At 45.6% G+C, this 17,069-nt stretch overlaps 1 protein-coding gene across 1 annotated transcript; it reads right to left on the reverse strand.

Moving 5' to 3' along the window:
- Nucleotides 1-5: 5 nt before the first annotated feature.
- On the reverse strand, nucleotides 6-13,261 carry pfas (phosphoribosylformylglycinamidine synthase). The gene is made up of 25 exons (XM_035783243.2): nucleotides 13,124-13,261; nucleotides 11,684-11,806; nucleotides 10,080-10,215; nucleotides 9,878-9,983; nucleotides 9,571-9,769; nucleotides 8,875-8,980; nucleotides 8,624-8,764; nucleotides 8,388-8,512; nucleotides 8,134-8,262; nucleotides 7,812-7,949; nucleotides 5,443-5,571; nucleotides 5,053-5,283; nucleotides 4,745-4,968; nucleotides 4,396-4,638; nucleotides 3,964-4,194; nucleotides 3,574-3,754; nucleotides 3,406-3,489; nucleotides 3,098-3,253; nucleotides 2,662-2,781; nucleotides 2,371-2,516; nucleotides 1,660-1,959; nucleotides 1,470-1,584; nucleotides 1,241-1,393; nucleotides 948-1,088; nucleotides 6-807 (listed from the first exon to the last, which is right to left on the reverse strand). Exons 2-25 carry the CDS (start codon nucleotides 11,802-11,804, stop codon nucleotides 494-496), a joined length of 3,969 nt encoding a protein of 1,322 aa, XP_035639136.1. The 5' UTR covers nucleotides 11,805-11,806; nucleotides 13,124-13,261; the 3' UTR covers nucleotides 6-493.
- Between the last annotated feature and the right edge of the window lie 3,808 nt (nucleotides 13,262-17,069).

The following is a 17,069-nucleotide window of genomic DNA, read 5'->3' on the forward strand; positions in this document are numbered from 1 at the left end:
TTCCACATTTTGAAATTTATTTAATTAGTTCTCAGTTTGATAGAAAAATAAGTTCATAAACCGTTTGGAAATGTGTCAGTAAATTACAAAATGTTCAATATAATTGAACAGTATCAGTGATAAACAGAGAACCAATCAAACTATCTGTTAGTAGTAGCGTGACCTTCGGAATGTTAAAGACAGCTCAAGTGATTGATCAGATACTTTTGACCATGGTGCAGTGATTGGTGGGCTTTATTTCAGCATTGATTCTCTGGAATGCAAATACTTTTCAGTTTGAGAAAATACTATTTTAAGTACCAATAACATAAAGACTGATTTCAGCAGAGTAACATTGTTCAGTTAAAACAGAACAGTGAATAACATGTAGTGGTGTGGGGAAGTAATGGGAATGTTTCTGACCATTTTAGCAGTGCAACTGACTTCCAAGTCAAATTTTGATTTCCACAGTTGGACTACAGTGCGAAAGAGCTGTGTTGTCTAGCTAGCTCCCTCACTGTTGATGACTACACCAGGCAGCAGCGTTAGTAAACATGCGTAGCCAGGGAGAGGTGGTGCTGAGGGAGCTCTGGAGCTCCCTGGGGGCCCACGGCCACTGCCAGCCAAAGGTACAGCGCTCCGGGTGGGGCATCATGGCCAGGTGGCGCCCATCCCTGGAGGTCAGCCCCGCTAGGCCCTGGGGAGAGCCGTTAGGGTTCTGGGGGTACACCTCAGTGGGTGCACCCGTGTCATCCAGGTAACGGAGGGGGGCGAGGCCGGAGGAGATGATACGCTGCTGAACCTGGGGGGAACGGAACTGAACCAGACCTGGAGAGAAGGAGAAGATGGAGAGTTGGATGACCCTTGGCTTTTGTGCATCATTGTCAACATTTATCATGTCAATGTGGAAAATTGCAATAGCTGTCTATTAAGCTAGATAGGCCGAATATTATTGTAAGAGATTGTACCTTCCCCATGAGCCACCCAGACGCCTAGGGCAGAGCCCTCCATGCCCCGGAGCCAGACTGAAGGAGAGGCCTTGATCCCTACACTGACGAACCGCGACTCAAACCTGCCGGATTGGTTATGGGTCAGGACCACATCAGACTCTGCAGAGACAAACACACAGCAAGAGGGTGAGTGGGACTGTTTGAGTGAACAGTACTCAAAAGACAGTCTTCAAATTAATTGTTGTCTTGGTAAATCTCTCTCTGGGAAGAAACTATAATAAGTAGACACCAAAGCCAAACAGTTTGCCTACCACCTCCTCCCTCCTCCCCCTCCCCGACCCATCCCAGCAGGGCTAGGAGCTGACAGCCGTTGCAAACACCCAGACTCAGCGTATCGTCACGACGCCGGAATTGCTCAAACTCCGCTCTGGCCCGGGGGTTATAGGTCACTGTGGCAGCCCAGCCTATCAGGAGACAGATACACACAGGGTTAAAGAGAATATGCGTATGTATGTGTACATGCTGTATGTGTGTGCATACCTTTAGCTGAGCCCAGGACGTCTGCATAGCTGAATCCTCCTACAAACACCAGAGCCTTGAAGATGTCTAGAGTTAAAGAGCCTGAACACAGGTCCTGCATGGTCACATCCCATACCTAGACACAGAGAGAGAGGGGTCACAAACAAATTAGGTGTGTGTATGTATGTATGTATGTATGTGTGCTCGGTACCTCAAAGCCAGCCATGTAGAGAGAGACGGCCATCTCTCTGTCTCCATTGCTGCCCTCCTCTCTGATCACAGCCACACGGGGCTGGCTTGCACCAAGACCGGTATTGCTGGGTTTCTCCATGGGATCAAAGGTGAGTTTGAAGTAGGGCTGTGTGCGTGTGGATAGCCCCTCCTCTTCCTGCTGTACACATAGCTGATTGGCCTGCAGGCGTTCAAGCTGGAAACTGGTGCCTTCCCACAACGCCCGGAGGCTGGGCAGACGGTCGCTCAGCACTTCCTGTCCGTCCACATGAACTTTGACCTGAGACAGGAAAAACCATGTTAACAAAAATAAACAACATCCCCCAAAAAGCATTGATATCAATGCATGATTTATGTGAGTTTGAGTCAAGTGCTCAATTCTATATTATAGACTGGGTATTTCGAGCCCTGAATGCTGATTGGCTGACAGCCGTGGTATATCAGACCATAATACCACAGGTATGACAAAACATGTATTTTTACTGCTCTAATTACGTTGCTAACCAGTTTATAATAGCAATAAGACTATCCATGTTGCGTCATGCTTAAGAACAGCCCTTAGCCGTGGAATATTGGCCATATACCTGCCACACCCCCCCGGGCCTTATTGCTCAAGTATCGAACATAGGATTCTGCTCTATATGACCATCCAAGACAAACAATAGTGATATAAATAGTGTGTCAGTCTCACCATGGACTCTGGTCCGAAGCCTTGGGTGGTGCCGATGCGGTGACACTGTAGTCCAGCGTGAGTGTACCTTTGACACACATTCTCTATGTCCCTCTCACACACCTCCACTACCAAGCCCAACTCCTCACTGAATAACACCTCCAGGACTATAGGAAGAGTGGGGGAGGGACAGAAAGGGTACATAAGAGGTAGGAAGGGTAAGAGAGATCTGTGTTGTATATATTGCATATTGATATCTTCCTTACCTCTGAGGGGTTTAAATAAAGTTATAGAATGTTCTGTCCTACTGACCTCCAGCACCCAGAGAGGGCAGGTCCACCTCTATCCCACGATTCCCTGCGAACGCCATCTCCAGCAGACAGGAAATGAGCCCTCCGTCACTGATGTCATGTCCTGCACTCAGCAGGCGGTCTGCAACACACATAACACACTACCGACTAGAATACACTGGTAGGATACACTACCGACTAGAATACACTGGTAGGATACACTACCGACTAGAATACACTGGTAGGATACACTACCGACTAGAATACACTGGTAGGATACACTACCGACTAGAATACACTGGTAGGATACACTACCGACTAGAATACACTGGTAGGATACACTACCGACTAGAATACACTGGTAGGATACACTACCGACTAGAATACACTGGTATGATACACTCAACAGACAGAACAGTGACAGTATATAAGCCATACTGATGTAAAGTGTAACTGACCATGTAGCAGGATCTGTGTGGTATTGAAGCAGGCAGTCAGTAGCTCCGGGTGGTCGAGGTCAGGTGAATGGTCACCTAACTGACCGTAACACTGGGCCAGAGCTGACCCTCCCAGTCTGTAGTGACCTGGAGTCACTGGAACCCACAGCAACACACCTGGAGAGGAGGAATGTTAGAGGTGTGCGTATGTGTGTGGAAATCAACTCAGGAACAGGTTTAAATGTTGAGCTGTGTCAATATTGTGATGTGCAGTGTGTATGTGTCTGTTCAAGCGTGTGTGTGTGTGCGTGTATGCGTGAGTAGCAAACCTTGGCCGTCAGGGTTCTCCAGGTCAGGGGTAACAGTAGCCGTGATGTCGGGACACACAGCATACACAGAGATGACCAGAGCACCTAGAGAAAGAGCAGATTTATACACAACACACACTGCCTGTCCCCCAAAACACACATAGTGCCCTAAACACACAAACAAAGTACCTGGTGCTTTGACAGTCTCTGTCCCAACTCTAGCAGCCATGCTCAGTGAGTCCTTCCCTCCGTCGATGGCCACGCCCAGCTGACCCATGACATCACACATGGCCTGACACGCCTCCCAGAGACATGCCCCTTCACCAGGGAGCTTTGCCGCCCACATCCAGTTACCACTGCACTTTACATCCTGAGAACACACACTCAGCACTTAGCACAGAGAGACTGGTGCTGATGTTCGCTAAAAGTTTGTTTTCGTTCTTTCTGAAGGGCTCTGACTGTGGTCAATGCCATTGCACCCTAATTATCTCTGCTGTGGTCATTGAAATCATTGCATGCCTATAAATTTCTGTTCCTGTCAGGGCTGTGATTCTAACCGTGCCCGTTATATTCTAGTACCTTCAGGGCTGTGACTTCAGCAAACACCAGATTAGTCAGCGCCTCCCCCACAGCCATGCGAGCTCCCGCCCCCGGCGAAACGAGACCTTTGATTGGCTGTTCCCCGATTGCGGTCGCCGCCCCCTTCAGGCCAAATGGAGACAGAGAGATGACAGCGACATCAGCCAATGGGGTGTGGAGAGGACCAACGCACTGTTGCTGGGCAACCAGACCCGTAACAGACCGGTCCACCTGAGAAAGGGATGGAGATACAGAAGAGAGAGATAGATTAAGGTAGTGAGACAGAGAGAGAATACAAAATGAACTCAGAGCTTTTCTCTCTACAAAAACATTTTATTTACTAAACCCAACAGCCTTAATTTACGGTTTGTAATGTTTTTAATGTGAGGTTAAAAAATTACTGAGATAGTGAAATCTCTAAAACACACACACCTTGTTAGTTAGGTAGCGTTTGGAGGCGACGGCGGGCAGGCGTAGGACTCTGTCCAGGGCGTCTCTTACACCCAGCCCAGTGGGAAGAGACAGAGGCTTGAGGTCAGTTGTCATCCTCTCCATGACAAAGTCCTTCTGGGGCATCTTCCCCAGCACCCAGTCCAGGTGGAGGTCTACAGGACAGCGCCCTCTGTCTGTCTGGTCCTCTCCTTCACCACCACCCACATCATCCACAAGCACTATCTACACATGGAGAGAGACCATTGTCAAAATCACTCACACCCCAAAGGAAAGGTGTGTGGTAAAATTACAGAAATGTGATTCAGTTGTGATTCCTCCTCATCTTCACCTTTCCATCTCCAGTGATGTTTCCAACAAAGTCAACGGGGCACTTCTCCCTCTGACACACCCTCTCCAGGAAGGAGCGATCTGACTGGCGGATGAGCATGGCGTTGCTCTCCTGGTACTCCGCCCCCCATAGCTCCAACACACTGAGGGTAGGGTCTCCTCTCTTAAACCTGCTGCAGTAGATCACAGCTCCTGCCGGCTCACACAGCTCCTTCAACACGTTACCTACAAAACAACTACATTAATCCAACACACAACCAATCCCAACTCAGACTTCCATTCTTCAGCTTCGTCACACACTCTTCTTACCATTTCCCCCTGCCCCCTGGTCATGTATACTACAGATGGGGTTTCCTCCCGCTCTCTCCAGACAGGCCCTGAGTGCCCGGTTCATCTTCTGTTCCATCTCAGCATCTCCTCTCTGCACCGCCCCCAGGTCTCTGGCACTGGAGTTATCACCCTGCACCTGGATAGAGGAGGCAGCCCCTCCTCCCACTCCGATCCTGTACACCGGACCCCCGATCTTCACCACCTCCATTCCTGACAAACAGCAGCACAAGTAAAGGTTTTTACAGACTGGCATTAATTCTATGTTTAAAATAACCCTATAATGTCAATAAATGACCTAGTCGATTTCCACGTGTTGACCCCAACTTTACCACTAACCATACACCAATCAGCTCCGACCAAAGATCTAACCTTTCTCTGCCGGCTCCTTCTTCACATGTGCATCTTCGATGCAGCCCAGCCCACCGCTGAACATGATTGGCTTGATCCACTCTCTCCTCTCCCCACTGGCCAGTCGCATGCCGAAGGACCGAGCAAAGCCTAAATGGAGACCGAAAGCAAGTTAACCTCCTGTGGTTTCATCTCCCATAAACATGTCATACTCACGAGGAACGGAAGGCTGGTTAAGTCTGAAATGGAACCCTATTCCCTATACGTTCCACCACTTTTGATTAGCGTGTACGAAATGGCACCCTATTCTCCCCCTATCCTATCCACCCCCGCAGCTACTCGCCCAAGCCTCTCCAGGTTCTCCTTTACCCAAATCCAGATAGCAGATGTTCTGAAAGAGCTGCAAAACCTGAACCCGTACAAATCAGCTGGGCTTGACAATCTGGACCCTCTATTTCTGAAACTATCCGCCGCCATTGTCGCAACCCCTATTACCAGCCTGTTCAACCTCTCTTTCATATCGTCTGAGATCCCAAGGACTGGAAAGCTGCCGCAGTCATCCCCCTCTTCAAAGGGGGAGACACTCTGGACCCAAACTGTTACAGACCTATATCCATCCTGCCCTGCCGATCTAAAGTCTTCGAAAGCCAAGTCAACAAACAGGTCATTGACCATCTCGAATCCCACCGTACCTTCTCCGCTGTGCAATCTGGTTTCCGAGCCGGTCACGGGTGCACCTCAGCCACGCTCAAGGTACTAAACGATATCATAACCGCCATCGATAAAAGACAGTACTGTGCAGCAGTCTTCATCGACCTTGCCAAGGCTTTCGACTCGGTCAATCACCATATTCTTATCGGCAGACTCAGTAGCCTCGGTTTTTCAGACGACTGCCTTGCCTGGTTCACCAATTACTTTGCAGACAGAGTTCAGTGTGTCAAATCGGAGGGCATGCTGTCCGGTCCTCTGGAAGTCTCTGTGGGGGTGCCACAGGGTTCAATCCTCGGCCCGACTCTTTTTTCTGTATATATCAATGATGTTGCTCTTGCTGCGGCCGATTCCCTGATCCACCTCTACGCAGACGACACCATTCTATATACTTCCGGCCCGTCCTTGGACACTGTGCCATCTAACCTCCAAATGAGCTTCAATGCCATACAACACTCCTTCCGTGGCCTCCAACTGCTCTTAAACGGTAGTAAAACCAAATGCATGCTTTTCAACCGTTCGCTGCTTGCACCCGCACGCCTGACCAGCATCACCACCCTGGATGGTTCCAACCTTGAATATGTGGACATCTATAAGTACCTAGGTGTCTGGCTAGACTGTAAACTCTCCTTCCAGACTCATATCAAACATCTCCAATCGAAAAACAAATGAAGAGTCTGCTTTCTATTCCGCAACAAAGCCTCCTTCACTCACGCCGCCAAACTTACCCTAATAAAACTGACTATCCTACCGATCCTCGACTTCGGCGATGTCATCTACAAAATTGCTTCCAACACTCTACTCAGCAAACTGGATGCAGTTTATCACTGTGCCATCCGTTTGGTCACTAAAGCACCTTATACCACCCACCACTGCGACTTGTATGCTCTAGTCGGCTGGCCCTCGCTACATATTCGTCGCCAGACCCACTGGCTCCAGGTCATCTACAAGTCCATGCTAGGTAAAGCTCCGCCTTATCTCAGTTCACTGGTCACGATGGCAACACCCATCCGTAGCACGCGCTCCAGCAGGTGTATCTCACTGATCATCCCTAAAGCCAAACCTCATTTGGCCGCCTTTCGTTCCAGTTCTCTGCTGCCTGTGACTGGAACGAATTGCAAAAATCGCTTAAGTTGGAGACTTTTATCTCCCTCACCAACTTCAAACATCTGCTATCTGAGCAGCTCACCGATCGCTGCAGCTGTACATAGTCTATCGGCAAATAGCCCACCCATTTTTACCTACCTCATCCCCATACTGTTTTTATTTATTTACTTTTCTGCGCCTTTGGCACACCAATATCTCTACCTGTACTTGACCATCTGATCATTTATCACTCCAGTGTTAATCTGCAAAATTGTAATTACTCGCCTACCTCCTCATGCCTTTTGCACACAATGTATATAGACTCCACTTTTTCCCCCTATTGTGTTATTGACTTGTTAATTGTTTACTCCACGTGTAATTCTGTGTTGTCTGCTCACACTGCTATGCTTTATCTTGGCCAGGTCGCAGTTGCAAATGAGAACTTGTTCTCAACTAGCCTACCTGGTTAAATAAAGGCAAAAAAAAAAAAAAAATGGCACCCTATTCCCTATATAGTGCACTACTATTGAAGTACTATATAAGGAATAGCGTGCAATTTCAGATGCTGCTGTTGTTTCCATCGTTCGTGTCTGTACCGGCCAGGACTGGTTCTCCAAACTTGTTGCCGTAGTCTGACGCTCCATCACTGGCTCCGATGACCACCTGCAGGGGAGGGGCAAAACTGGGGGGGTACTCCCACCCCTCCCCCTTAGACTCCCATGGCAGGCTGTAACCTGGGGAGAGAGAAGGATAGGGGGAGAGGGGAGAAGGATAGGGGGAGAGAGGAGGAGGATAGGGGGAGAGAGGAGGAGGATGGGGGAGATGGATATCTTTTACTCATGCAAGGTTTCCTGCCATTTCCATGATCCTCACGACAGACAGCGGCAGGTACAGACAGACATCTCTCCAGACACTCACCAGGTATGTGGAGGTTGCCAAAGCAGTATCCGGCGGTGCCAGCGACAACATGCCCGCCCTGCCCAGCACTCTGCACATCTCTGATACGCCCTCCTGTCCCCGTGGTGGCACCACTGAATGGAGCTACACCTGGGGTTAAATAAAGGAGGAGGAAGGCAGGGAGAGGGGAGGGATTTCAAAAAGGTGTAAATATATGTATAAAAGAACTGTAACACACTCCTGGCCTGGATGTGTGAGTGTGTGCATGTTCTCACCAGTTGGGAAGTTGTGTGTCTCCGCAGTGAAGATGACATGTCTTTCAGAGAGTCTCAACTCGTAGGCACTGGCCTGGCATGGGTCTCTGGGGTACACACATTCCACCTCCATCCCCTTTATACCACTACACAAACACACACATACACACTATGGAATTGTAAAATGTGGAAAGGAAACAAAATCCCCATTGTGTGACATATTGTAAAAGCGTCCTTCCATACACCATCTCTCCTACCTGCTGTTGTCACAGAACTGGATTACGTTGTTCTGGTTGCTATGACGCTGGGTGTCCATGATGAGGCTAAACAGAGTGTCCTTCTGCTCATGTCCATCAATCACCATACGTCCCCGGAAGAACCAATGACGACTGTGCTCACTGAGGGAGGGCGGCACAGAGACAGGAAATGCAAAAGGTTACCACCAGAAGCAAAACATGAATAAAACAAAGGAAGATTAAAGAGTACACCATCAACAAAACACACCTACCTGTTGGACTGGGCAAGGTCGAAACACTCCACACTGGTAGGGTTCCTCTTCACTCTCTGGAACAATGACGTGTAGTAGTCCAGATCCCACGAGTCAAAGGCCAGACCTACACACACACACACACACACACACACACACACACACACTTGAATATGTTATTGGGATCAACAATGAAAAACATCAGATGAAACAGGGAGCTCACGTCCTCAAGGCGGTTCACATTAACACAATTCTAAAAATGAGAAACTAACAGTGATCAAGGGAAGGCTGTTCATGTGGGTGAGTTTACTATTCAGTCAAACACCACAGGCCCCTCAAAGTATGAGGGATTTAATTTATCACACACACACTGATATTGCAAACAGTTAAATCACTGCTCACAGAGCATGCTTTAATCTAATTACACAAACACACAAAGTGTGCCTTAGTGTAATTACAGACACAAGCTAATCAATGACACAGTCAGTCCTGTGACTTCAACCATCTATGTCATTAGATTATATGTCATGTGACAAAGTAGGCCTATCCACATAAGGGGAAGAAGGACTGGTGAAAGAGAGGGGGAGGGAAAAGGAAAGGTTAGAGAGGACAACAAGAGATAGCCGACATAAGAAGAGTGAGAAAAGAAAGAACGGTAGACAGGAAGGAACCGATCGAAGACCTGATGAGATATCTAACATTAACAGGTGTACTTACCCAGCTCATCGTTAGCAGTCTCCAGGGCAGCTCGTCCTTTCTCCAGGATGTCTACCTCAAACACTTCCTGTGGTTTGGTTGCCACAGTGAAGGAGGAGATGGGATGTGTGTAAACACACTCAGTCATACTGTCATAGAGACTGCTGACCAGTCTCTCCACTTCTCCATCCAACACTGTCTCACTCTGTCCATCCTTGGGCTGGCAAGAGAAAGGGACAGGATTGTTAGAATTGATCCAGTTGTTCCCTTGTGCAACATGGCAGCCTGAGGAATTGCACCTAAATTGTGTGCGTCTGTATTTGTGTACTTGTATCAGTAGTCTTCTGGACAGCTCCACTCTGGTGACGTTGGTCAGTCCAGCACTTTGACAGATGGACACAGCGTTAGTGGACCATGCTGTTGAAAAGTTCAACCTACAGGGGGCAGCACAAACAAAACATCAATAGTGGGGTTGATTTGAGCATTTCAAATCAATTTGTGTGTGGGTGTCTGAGTGTGTGTGTGTGTACCTAGGTCCGATCTCCACTAGTGTTCCTCCCTCTCCCTCTGTCAGGTATGGTGTGTCAGACAGCTGTTCTGTCTGCAGAGTGGGGCGGAACAGCCACAGCAGCACCTCCCTCTGCTCTACACTCAGAGACTCAGCACCTAGGGGAGGGAGTAAGGGGAGGGATATGAGGAGAGAATTAGAGAGCCTAAAATTAACCGAAGACACTTTTCCCCCCTCTTCATTTAACTAGGAAGTCAGTTAAGAACAAATTCATATTTATAATGACGGCCTAGCAGGAGGCAAAAGGCCTCTTGCAGGGACAGGGGATAAAAATAAAAAGTAAAAATAACAACACGACAGAGAGACCTAAGACAACACAGAATGGCAACAACATGGTAGAAACGTGGTTAGGAACAGACAACAGCACAAAGGGAAAAAAGGTAGAAAACAACACATCGCCCGAAGCAGCCACAACTGTCAGTAAGTTTCCATGATAGAGTCTTTGGATAGAGATAAGAGACAGAGATAAAACTGTCCAGTCGCTAGCTGCAGCGAACTGAAAGAGACCCAGGGATGTGCGCGCTTTGGGGACCTTTAACAGAATGTGACTGACAGACGAGATGTTGTATGTGGAGGATGAGGGTTGCAGTAGATCTCTCAGCTAGGGAGGGTTGAGGTCTAAGAGTTTCTTTTTTTTAATAAGAATTAACCAGTGGGGCTTGATTTGGGTATACAGAGAGTTTACAGAGTATAGAGTGCAGTGATGTGTCCTTTAAGGAGCATTGGTGGCACATCTGATGGCCGAATAGTAAAGAACATCTAACTGCTCGAGAGCACCCTTACCTGTCGATCTACAGTACCTGTCAAAAGTTTGGACACACCTACTCATCTTATTTAAGGGTTTTTATTTTCTACACTGTACAATAATAGTTTAGACAAAATATGAAATAACACATGGAACCATGTAGTAACCAAAAAGTGTTAAACAATTGAGATGGTTTGGGATGAGTTGGACCGCAGAGTGAAGGAAAAGCAGCCAACAAGTGCTCAGCATATCTTGGAACTCCTTCAGGACTTTTGGAAAAACAGTCCAGGTGAAGCTGGTTGAGAGAATGTCAAGAGTGAGCAAAGCTGCCATCAAGGCAAAGGGTGGCTACTTTGAAGAATTACAAATATAAAATATATTTTGATTTGTTTAACACCTTTTGGTTACTACATGATTCTATGTGTTATTTCAATGTTTTCATGTCTTCAGTATTATTCTACAATGTAGAAAATAGTTTTAAAAAATAATGAAGAACCCCTTGAATGAGTAGGTGTTTATCTAAACTATTTAAGATACATCTCCGTAATCTAGCATGGGTAGGATGGTCATCTGAATCGGGGTTAGCTTGGCAGTAACAAACACATCATGAACATTAGGGGAAAGGGTAGCTGTGAGGATGGTTTATTCTCCATTTCTTTCACCATTGTCCAGAACTTCTTGGGGTTAAACCCACAGAGAGAACTGCTCCTTAAAGTAACTAACTTTGGCCTCCCGGACAGCCTGAGCGCATGTATTTCTTACTTGCCTGAACAATTTGGGTGCATCTTTTACTCATATACATTATGCACAAACACACTCACCTGTCAGCTCCACATTGTAGCAGAGCTCACTGGTGATTGACAGCTGGGGGTGAAGCTGAGCAGCAGTCTGTAAGACCCACCCCCTCTCAGCCTCCTTACTGTAGAACCTCACTACTGCCATAACTAGAGAAGGGGAGATGAGTGGATAATTGTTTTTTTTCTTCCCAAAACCCAATGGTGACATAGCACATATGTTACCATGCACATGTTGGAGGCCACATGACAAAAGAGTAATTTAACACTAACCATCTTTAAATCAAACACAATCATTATAATCAATCAATAATATATAAGGACCGACTCCAGATCTGTCCCTGTGTTGACCTTTGACCTGATTATGCCGTGGACAGAGGTTAACTCTGCAGCCAGAACAGAGTGTGTTGTATTTTTGTGACACTGTAGTCAGTCTGTCAGTGTAGCCTAACTGTTGGCTTATCGATGTGGGTTGGTACACACTGCTCTTTGGGTTCTAAAGATGTCTCAATGCTCTCACCCTCAAAGGAATGTTTACTGTAGCATTTGAGGTCCACTGATACTTTCACGTATGAATATAGTGCTGAGACAAGGCAGCCTAGTTGTTCAGCTAAACTTGCAGTAGTTTTCTATGCATGGTAGCCTAGTGGTTAGAGCGTTGGACTAGTAACCGGAAGATTTCAAGTTCAAACCCCCGAGCTGACAAGGTACAAATCTGTCGTTCTGCCCCTGAACAGGCAGTTAACCCACTGTTCCTAGGCATTGAAAATAAGAATTTGTTCTTAACCGACTTGCCTAGTTAAATAAAAGGTAAAATAAATAGAAATATATGCCCCAACTGTTACTAGGTTATAACAATTTAGAGGATGTGTGCTTGACAGAATTACAGAGTAGAACGAGGGTAGCTAAGTGGATATGGATCATGAGGCCGAGTCCAACCCCACTCCTCTCTATACAGTGCATTCATTAAGTAATCACAGTCAGGACATGGGTCAACTTTATTATTTGCGTGTTGCATCACAAGGCATGCAGCTCGGGCTCTAGCAGGGCTATTTCGTTAACTGATAAAAAAGTGTCCTCCATATGAAAATAATGCTTTGTTAGATATGATAGCAATTTAGCCAGCGATATTGTAATCAATTTGGTTAGCTAAGTATCTTAACTAAATAAAATAACAATCAAACTCGGATTTGATCGTTTAGGCAAAAAATGAACTAGTAAGAGAACGTGGCACATGAGTTTTCTACTTCCTGCAACAATAGATCGTGCACAAGATATAACACGGCATCAAATCTAAACTTTGAAAGCGTAAGGTAAGTTACTTACAAAGTTGCTAGCTACAGTAACGTTAGCTAGCTAGCTTTAATTAATGAGCTAGCTGGGTGATTCAATACGAATATTTCACTAGTTAGTAGTTAGCTACAACGAGTAAAATACAGAAAACATTCTTAGCAAAAGGCTGCTTACCTTACAAGTCCAAAAGTAGCTATTCTTCTGAATGTCTGATCCGCAGAGACCACAAATTGAAGAGCACCCCACGTGTGTGAGGGCGCACCAAACTCACCACCACACCCACGATGAGAAGACGACGCATGCGTGCTTCTGTTGTAAACTTTTGGTATGATCCTGATTGTACATTTTCTTTAAAACGTTTAATTCCCTTCGTGGAAATGAGGAAGAAGCCCATGAAAATGATAAATGAATACAGCTTGGTGCCATATTACTGATTTTCTTTCTGTATTTATTATAGGCAACACAGACCTAACATACTGGCCAGTAGGAAGTGCGCGCGCCCGCGCACACACACACAAACACGACTTGCCATCAGATATATTTAATAAATTAAAACATGGTACAAAAAAGAAACAATGTACATTTCATCCCCGCTCCAACCCGCCTCTTCCTCTCTCTTTGTCAGTGACAAACATACTCTCAGACAGTTTCCTTGACCATAGGATGAAGTCAACCCTAGACACTGATCCGAAGTCAGTCTTGCATCTTCAGTCCATAATGGTTAAATTGAGGACCCACTGAGGGTAAGCTGATCCTAGATGGCCAACTAATGGCCAACTTGTACCCAGAGCATTATCTCACAGCGTCACACTCACAGTATTTCATAATCTCCCAAAAACCACCCACCCAACCCCGTACCCCAAAAACACACACATGCTACATGTCTGCAGGCACCTAGTGACACAAAAAGGGATTGGACAGAGGTGATGTCATAAGGAAGCAGGAAGTACACATGGGAGCCAGCTGCTCCAATCGTTTCATCCATCCTAAATGGTAACCTATTCTCTGATTTCCATCTATTTTCATTAAGTCATTTCAGACGCAGTCTCAATTCCATTCACAGAGAAGAGTTCCATTCCATCAGTTTCCAACTGCAAATACACTTCCTGAATAATCTTTATGACATCACTGACTACCCCTCTCAGCCTCGTTCTAGGAAGACACCCGGTTGGGTGATAGGACTCAGGTTGCTTGTTGACAAGCACTGGTTAAGAGCAGTACGGTGTGTAGTTTGTTCTACTGGTTTATAGATCATACGAATGAGTTCATCTAGTCAATGGTTAGGACTGGTCAGTCAATCCAGGAAATATGGAGGTTAGTGGACTGTTGCAGTTCTTGTGTGTTGTGAGCAGAGAACATTTAAGTGGAGTACTCAGTATATGTACTGTATGTAAAGGAGGACTAAGAGAGTGTCAAATGGAGGGACGGGGTCTGTATTTAAAAGGGGAGGGGGTGTCTGTGTTTGGTAGGAGAAAGTGATGAAGGTCCGATATAAGTGCACTCAACAAGCGGGGAGGCAGACATTTACTCACACTCATGCACACTACATCAACACTGCACACACTCCCCTACACACACACAACATGACTAATCGAGTTGCACGACTACAGTGACTGTACAGTCCACAGATAGGACAACACACCCTCATCTATTCCTTCCCCTCCCCTCACAACACTAATCTCACCAACCTCTGCATCACTCTCTCCGTCACCTCTTCTCCCTCCTCATTGATCGATCATTGGACATTCTAGACTCTTAAGGAAACTACACTTGCTAGTGTGTGTGTGTAGCGCTGGACAGGGGCAGGACAGCAGACAGTATAATCCTCTGCTTTAGTCTAGTTGGTCAGTGGTTCAACCTTCAATCGGCACATAATTCCCCATAAAGGCAAATATCAAAATCAAATTAGACTAGTTCACATGACATTCCAAAATAATTTTGGCAAACGTAAGAGCTTTGGGGAGCGTGAGTCGGTGTTGTATGGTATACGGTATGCTGTTAATGTGTCAGTCCACAGAATCCTGTTCCGTCATTGGTCCCTCTCTCTTCCTGTTTTGCAGCAGGACTGGCACCCCCTTTGTTTCATTATATAGATGTGTGTGTGTGTGTGTGTGTGTGTGTGTGTGTGTGTGTGTGTGTGTGTGTGTGTGTGTGTGTGGTGTGTTAATAAATATATGTATGAAGTTTACATACACTTGGGTTCGATTCATTAAAACTAGATTTTCAAACACTCCACAAATTTCTTGTTAGCAAACTATAGTTTTGGTAAGTCAGTTAGGACTTTGTGCATGACAAGTAATTTTTCCAACAATTGTTTACAGACAGATTATTTCACTTATAAGTCACTGTATCACAATTCCAGTGGGTCAGAAGTTTACATACACTAAGTTGACTGTGCCTTTAAACAGCTTGGAAAATTCCAGAAAAGGATGTCAAGCTTCTGATAGGCTAATTGACATCACTTGAGTCAATTGGAGGTGTACCTGTGGATGTATTTCAAGGCCTACCTTCAAACTCAGTGCCTCTTTGCTTGACATCATGGGAAAATCAAAAGATATCAGCCAAGACCTCAGAAAAATAATTGTAGACCTCCACAAGTCTGGTTCATCCTTGGGAGCAATTTCCAAACGCCTGAAGGTACCACGTTCAACTGTTAAAACAATAGTACGCAAGTATAAACACCATGGGACCACACAGCCGTCATACCGCTCAATAAGGAGACATGTTCTGTCTCCTAGAGATGAACGTACTTTGGTGCGAAAAGTGCAAATCAATCCCAGAACAACAGCAAAGGACCTTTCGAAGATGCTGGAGGAAACAGGTACAAAAGGATCTATATCCACAGTAAAACAAGTCCTATTTCGGCATAACCTGAAAGGACGCTCAGCAAGGAAGAAGCCAATGCTCCAAAACCACCATAAAAAAGCCAGACTACAGTTTGCAACTGCACATGGGGACAAATATATATTTTTTTATTTTTAAGAAATGCCCTCTGGTCTGATGAAATAAAAATATAATTGTTTGGCCATAATGACCATCGTTATGTTTGGAGGAAAAAGGGGGAGGCTTGCAAGCCGAAGAACACCATCCCAACAGTGAAGCACGGGGGTGGCAGCCTCATGTTGTGGAGCTGCTTTGCTGCCGGAGGGACTGGTGCCCTTCACAAAATAGATGGCGTCACGAGAAAGGATAATTATGTGGATATATTGAAGCAACATCAAGACACCAGTCGGGAAGTTAAAGCTTGGTCGCAAATGGGTCTTCCAAATGGACAATGACCCCAAGCATACTTCCAAAGTTGTGGAGAAATGTCTTAAGGACAACAAAGTCAAGGTATTGGAGTGGCCATCACAAAGCCCTGACCTCAATCCAATAGAAAATGTGTGGGCAGAACTGAAAAGGCGGGTGTGAGAAAGGAGGCCTACAAACCTGACTTATTTACACCAGCTCTGTCAGGAGGAATGGGCAGAAATTCACCCAACTTATTGTGGGAAGCTTGTGGAAGGATAGCCGAAACGTTTGACCCAAGTGAAACAATTTAAAGGCAATGCTACCAAACACCAATTGAGTGTACGTAAACTTCTGACCCACTGGGAATGTGATGAAAGAAACAAAAGCTGAAATAAATCAATCTCTCTATTATTCTGACATTTCACATTCTTAAAATAAAGTGGTGATCCTAATTGACCTAAGACAGGGAATTTTTTTACCAGGATTACATGTCAGGAATTGTGAAAAACTGAGGTTAAATGTATTTGGCTAAGGTCTATGTAAACTTCCGACTTCAACTGTATGTATGTATGTATTTATGTAAACTTCCGACTTCAACTGTATGTATGCATGTATGTATGTATGTATGTATGTATGTATGTGTGTGTGTATGTATGTATGTATGTATGTATGTATGTATGTATGCATGTATGTATGTATGTATGTATGTATGTATGTGTGTGTGTATGTATATATACACACACACACACACACACACACACACACACACACACAGTAACAGTCAAATGTTTGGACACCTACTTATTCAAGGTTTTTTTTATATACTATTTTCTACATTGTAGAATAATAGTGAAAACAAACTATAAGATAACACACATGGACTCATGTA

The sequence above is a fragment of the Oncorhynchus keta genome, chromosome 1 (assembly GCF_023373465.1).
Source record: "Oncorhynchus keta strain PuntledgeMale-10-30-2019 chromosome 1, Oket_V2, whole genome shotgun sequence".
In the NCBI taxonomy this organism is placed as follows: domain Eukaryota; kingdom Metazoa; phylum Chordata; class Actinopteri; order Salmoniformes; family Salmonidae; genus Oncorhynchus; species Oncorhynchus keta.

Bases quoted from the DNA above. Each gene is read 5' to 3' on its own strand.
- pfas (XM_035783243.2), bottom strand. From the start codon at position 11,804: ATGGCAGTAGTGAGGTTCTACAGTAAGGAGGCTGAGAGGGGGTGGGTC. The intron at 9,770-9,877 runs GTACACAAATAC...TTCTCTTGCCAG, and splicing joins CCAGAAGACTACTGATACAA to CCCAAGGATGGACAGAGTGA. The intron at 1,089-1,240 runs GTAGGCAAACTG...TTGTCTCTGCAG, and splicing joins GGGGGAGGAGGGAGGAGGTG to AGTCTGATGTGGTCCTGACC.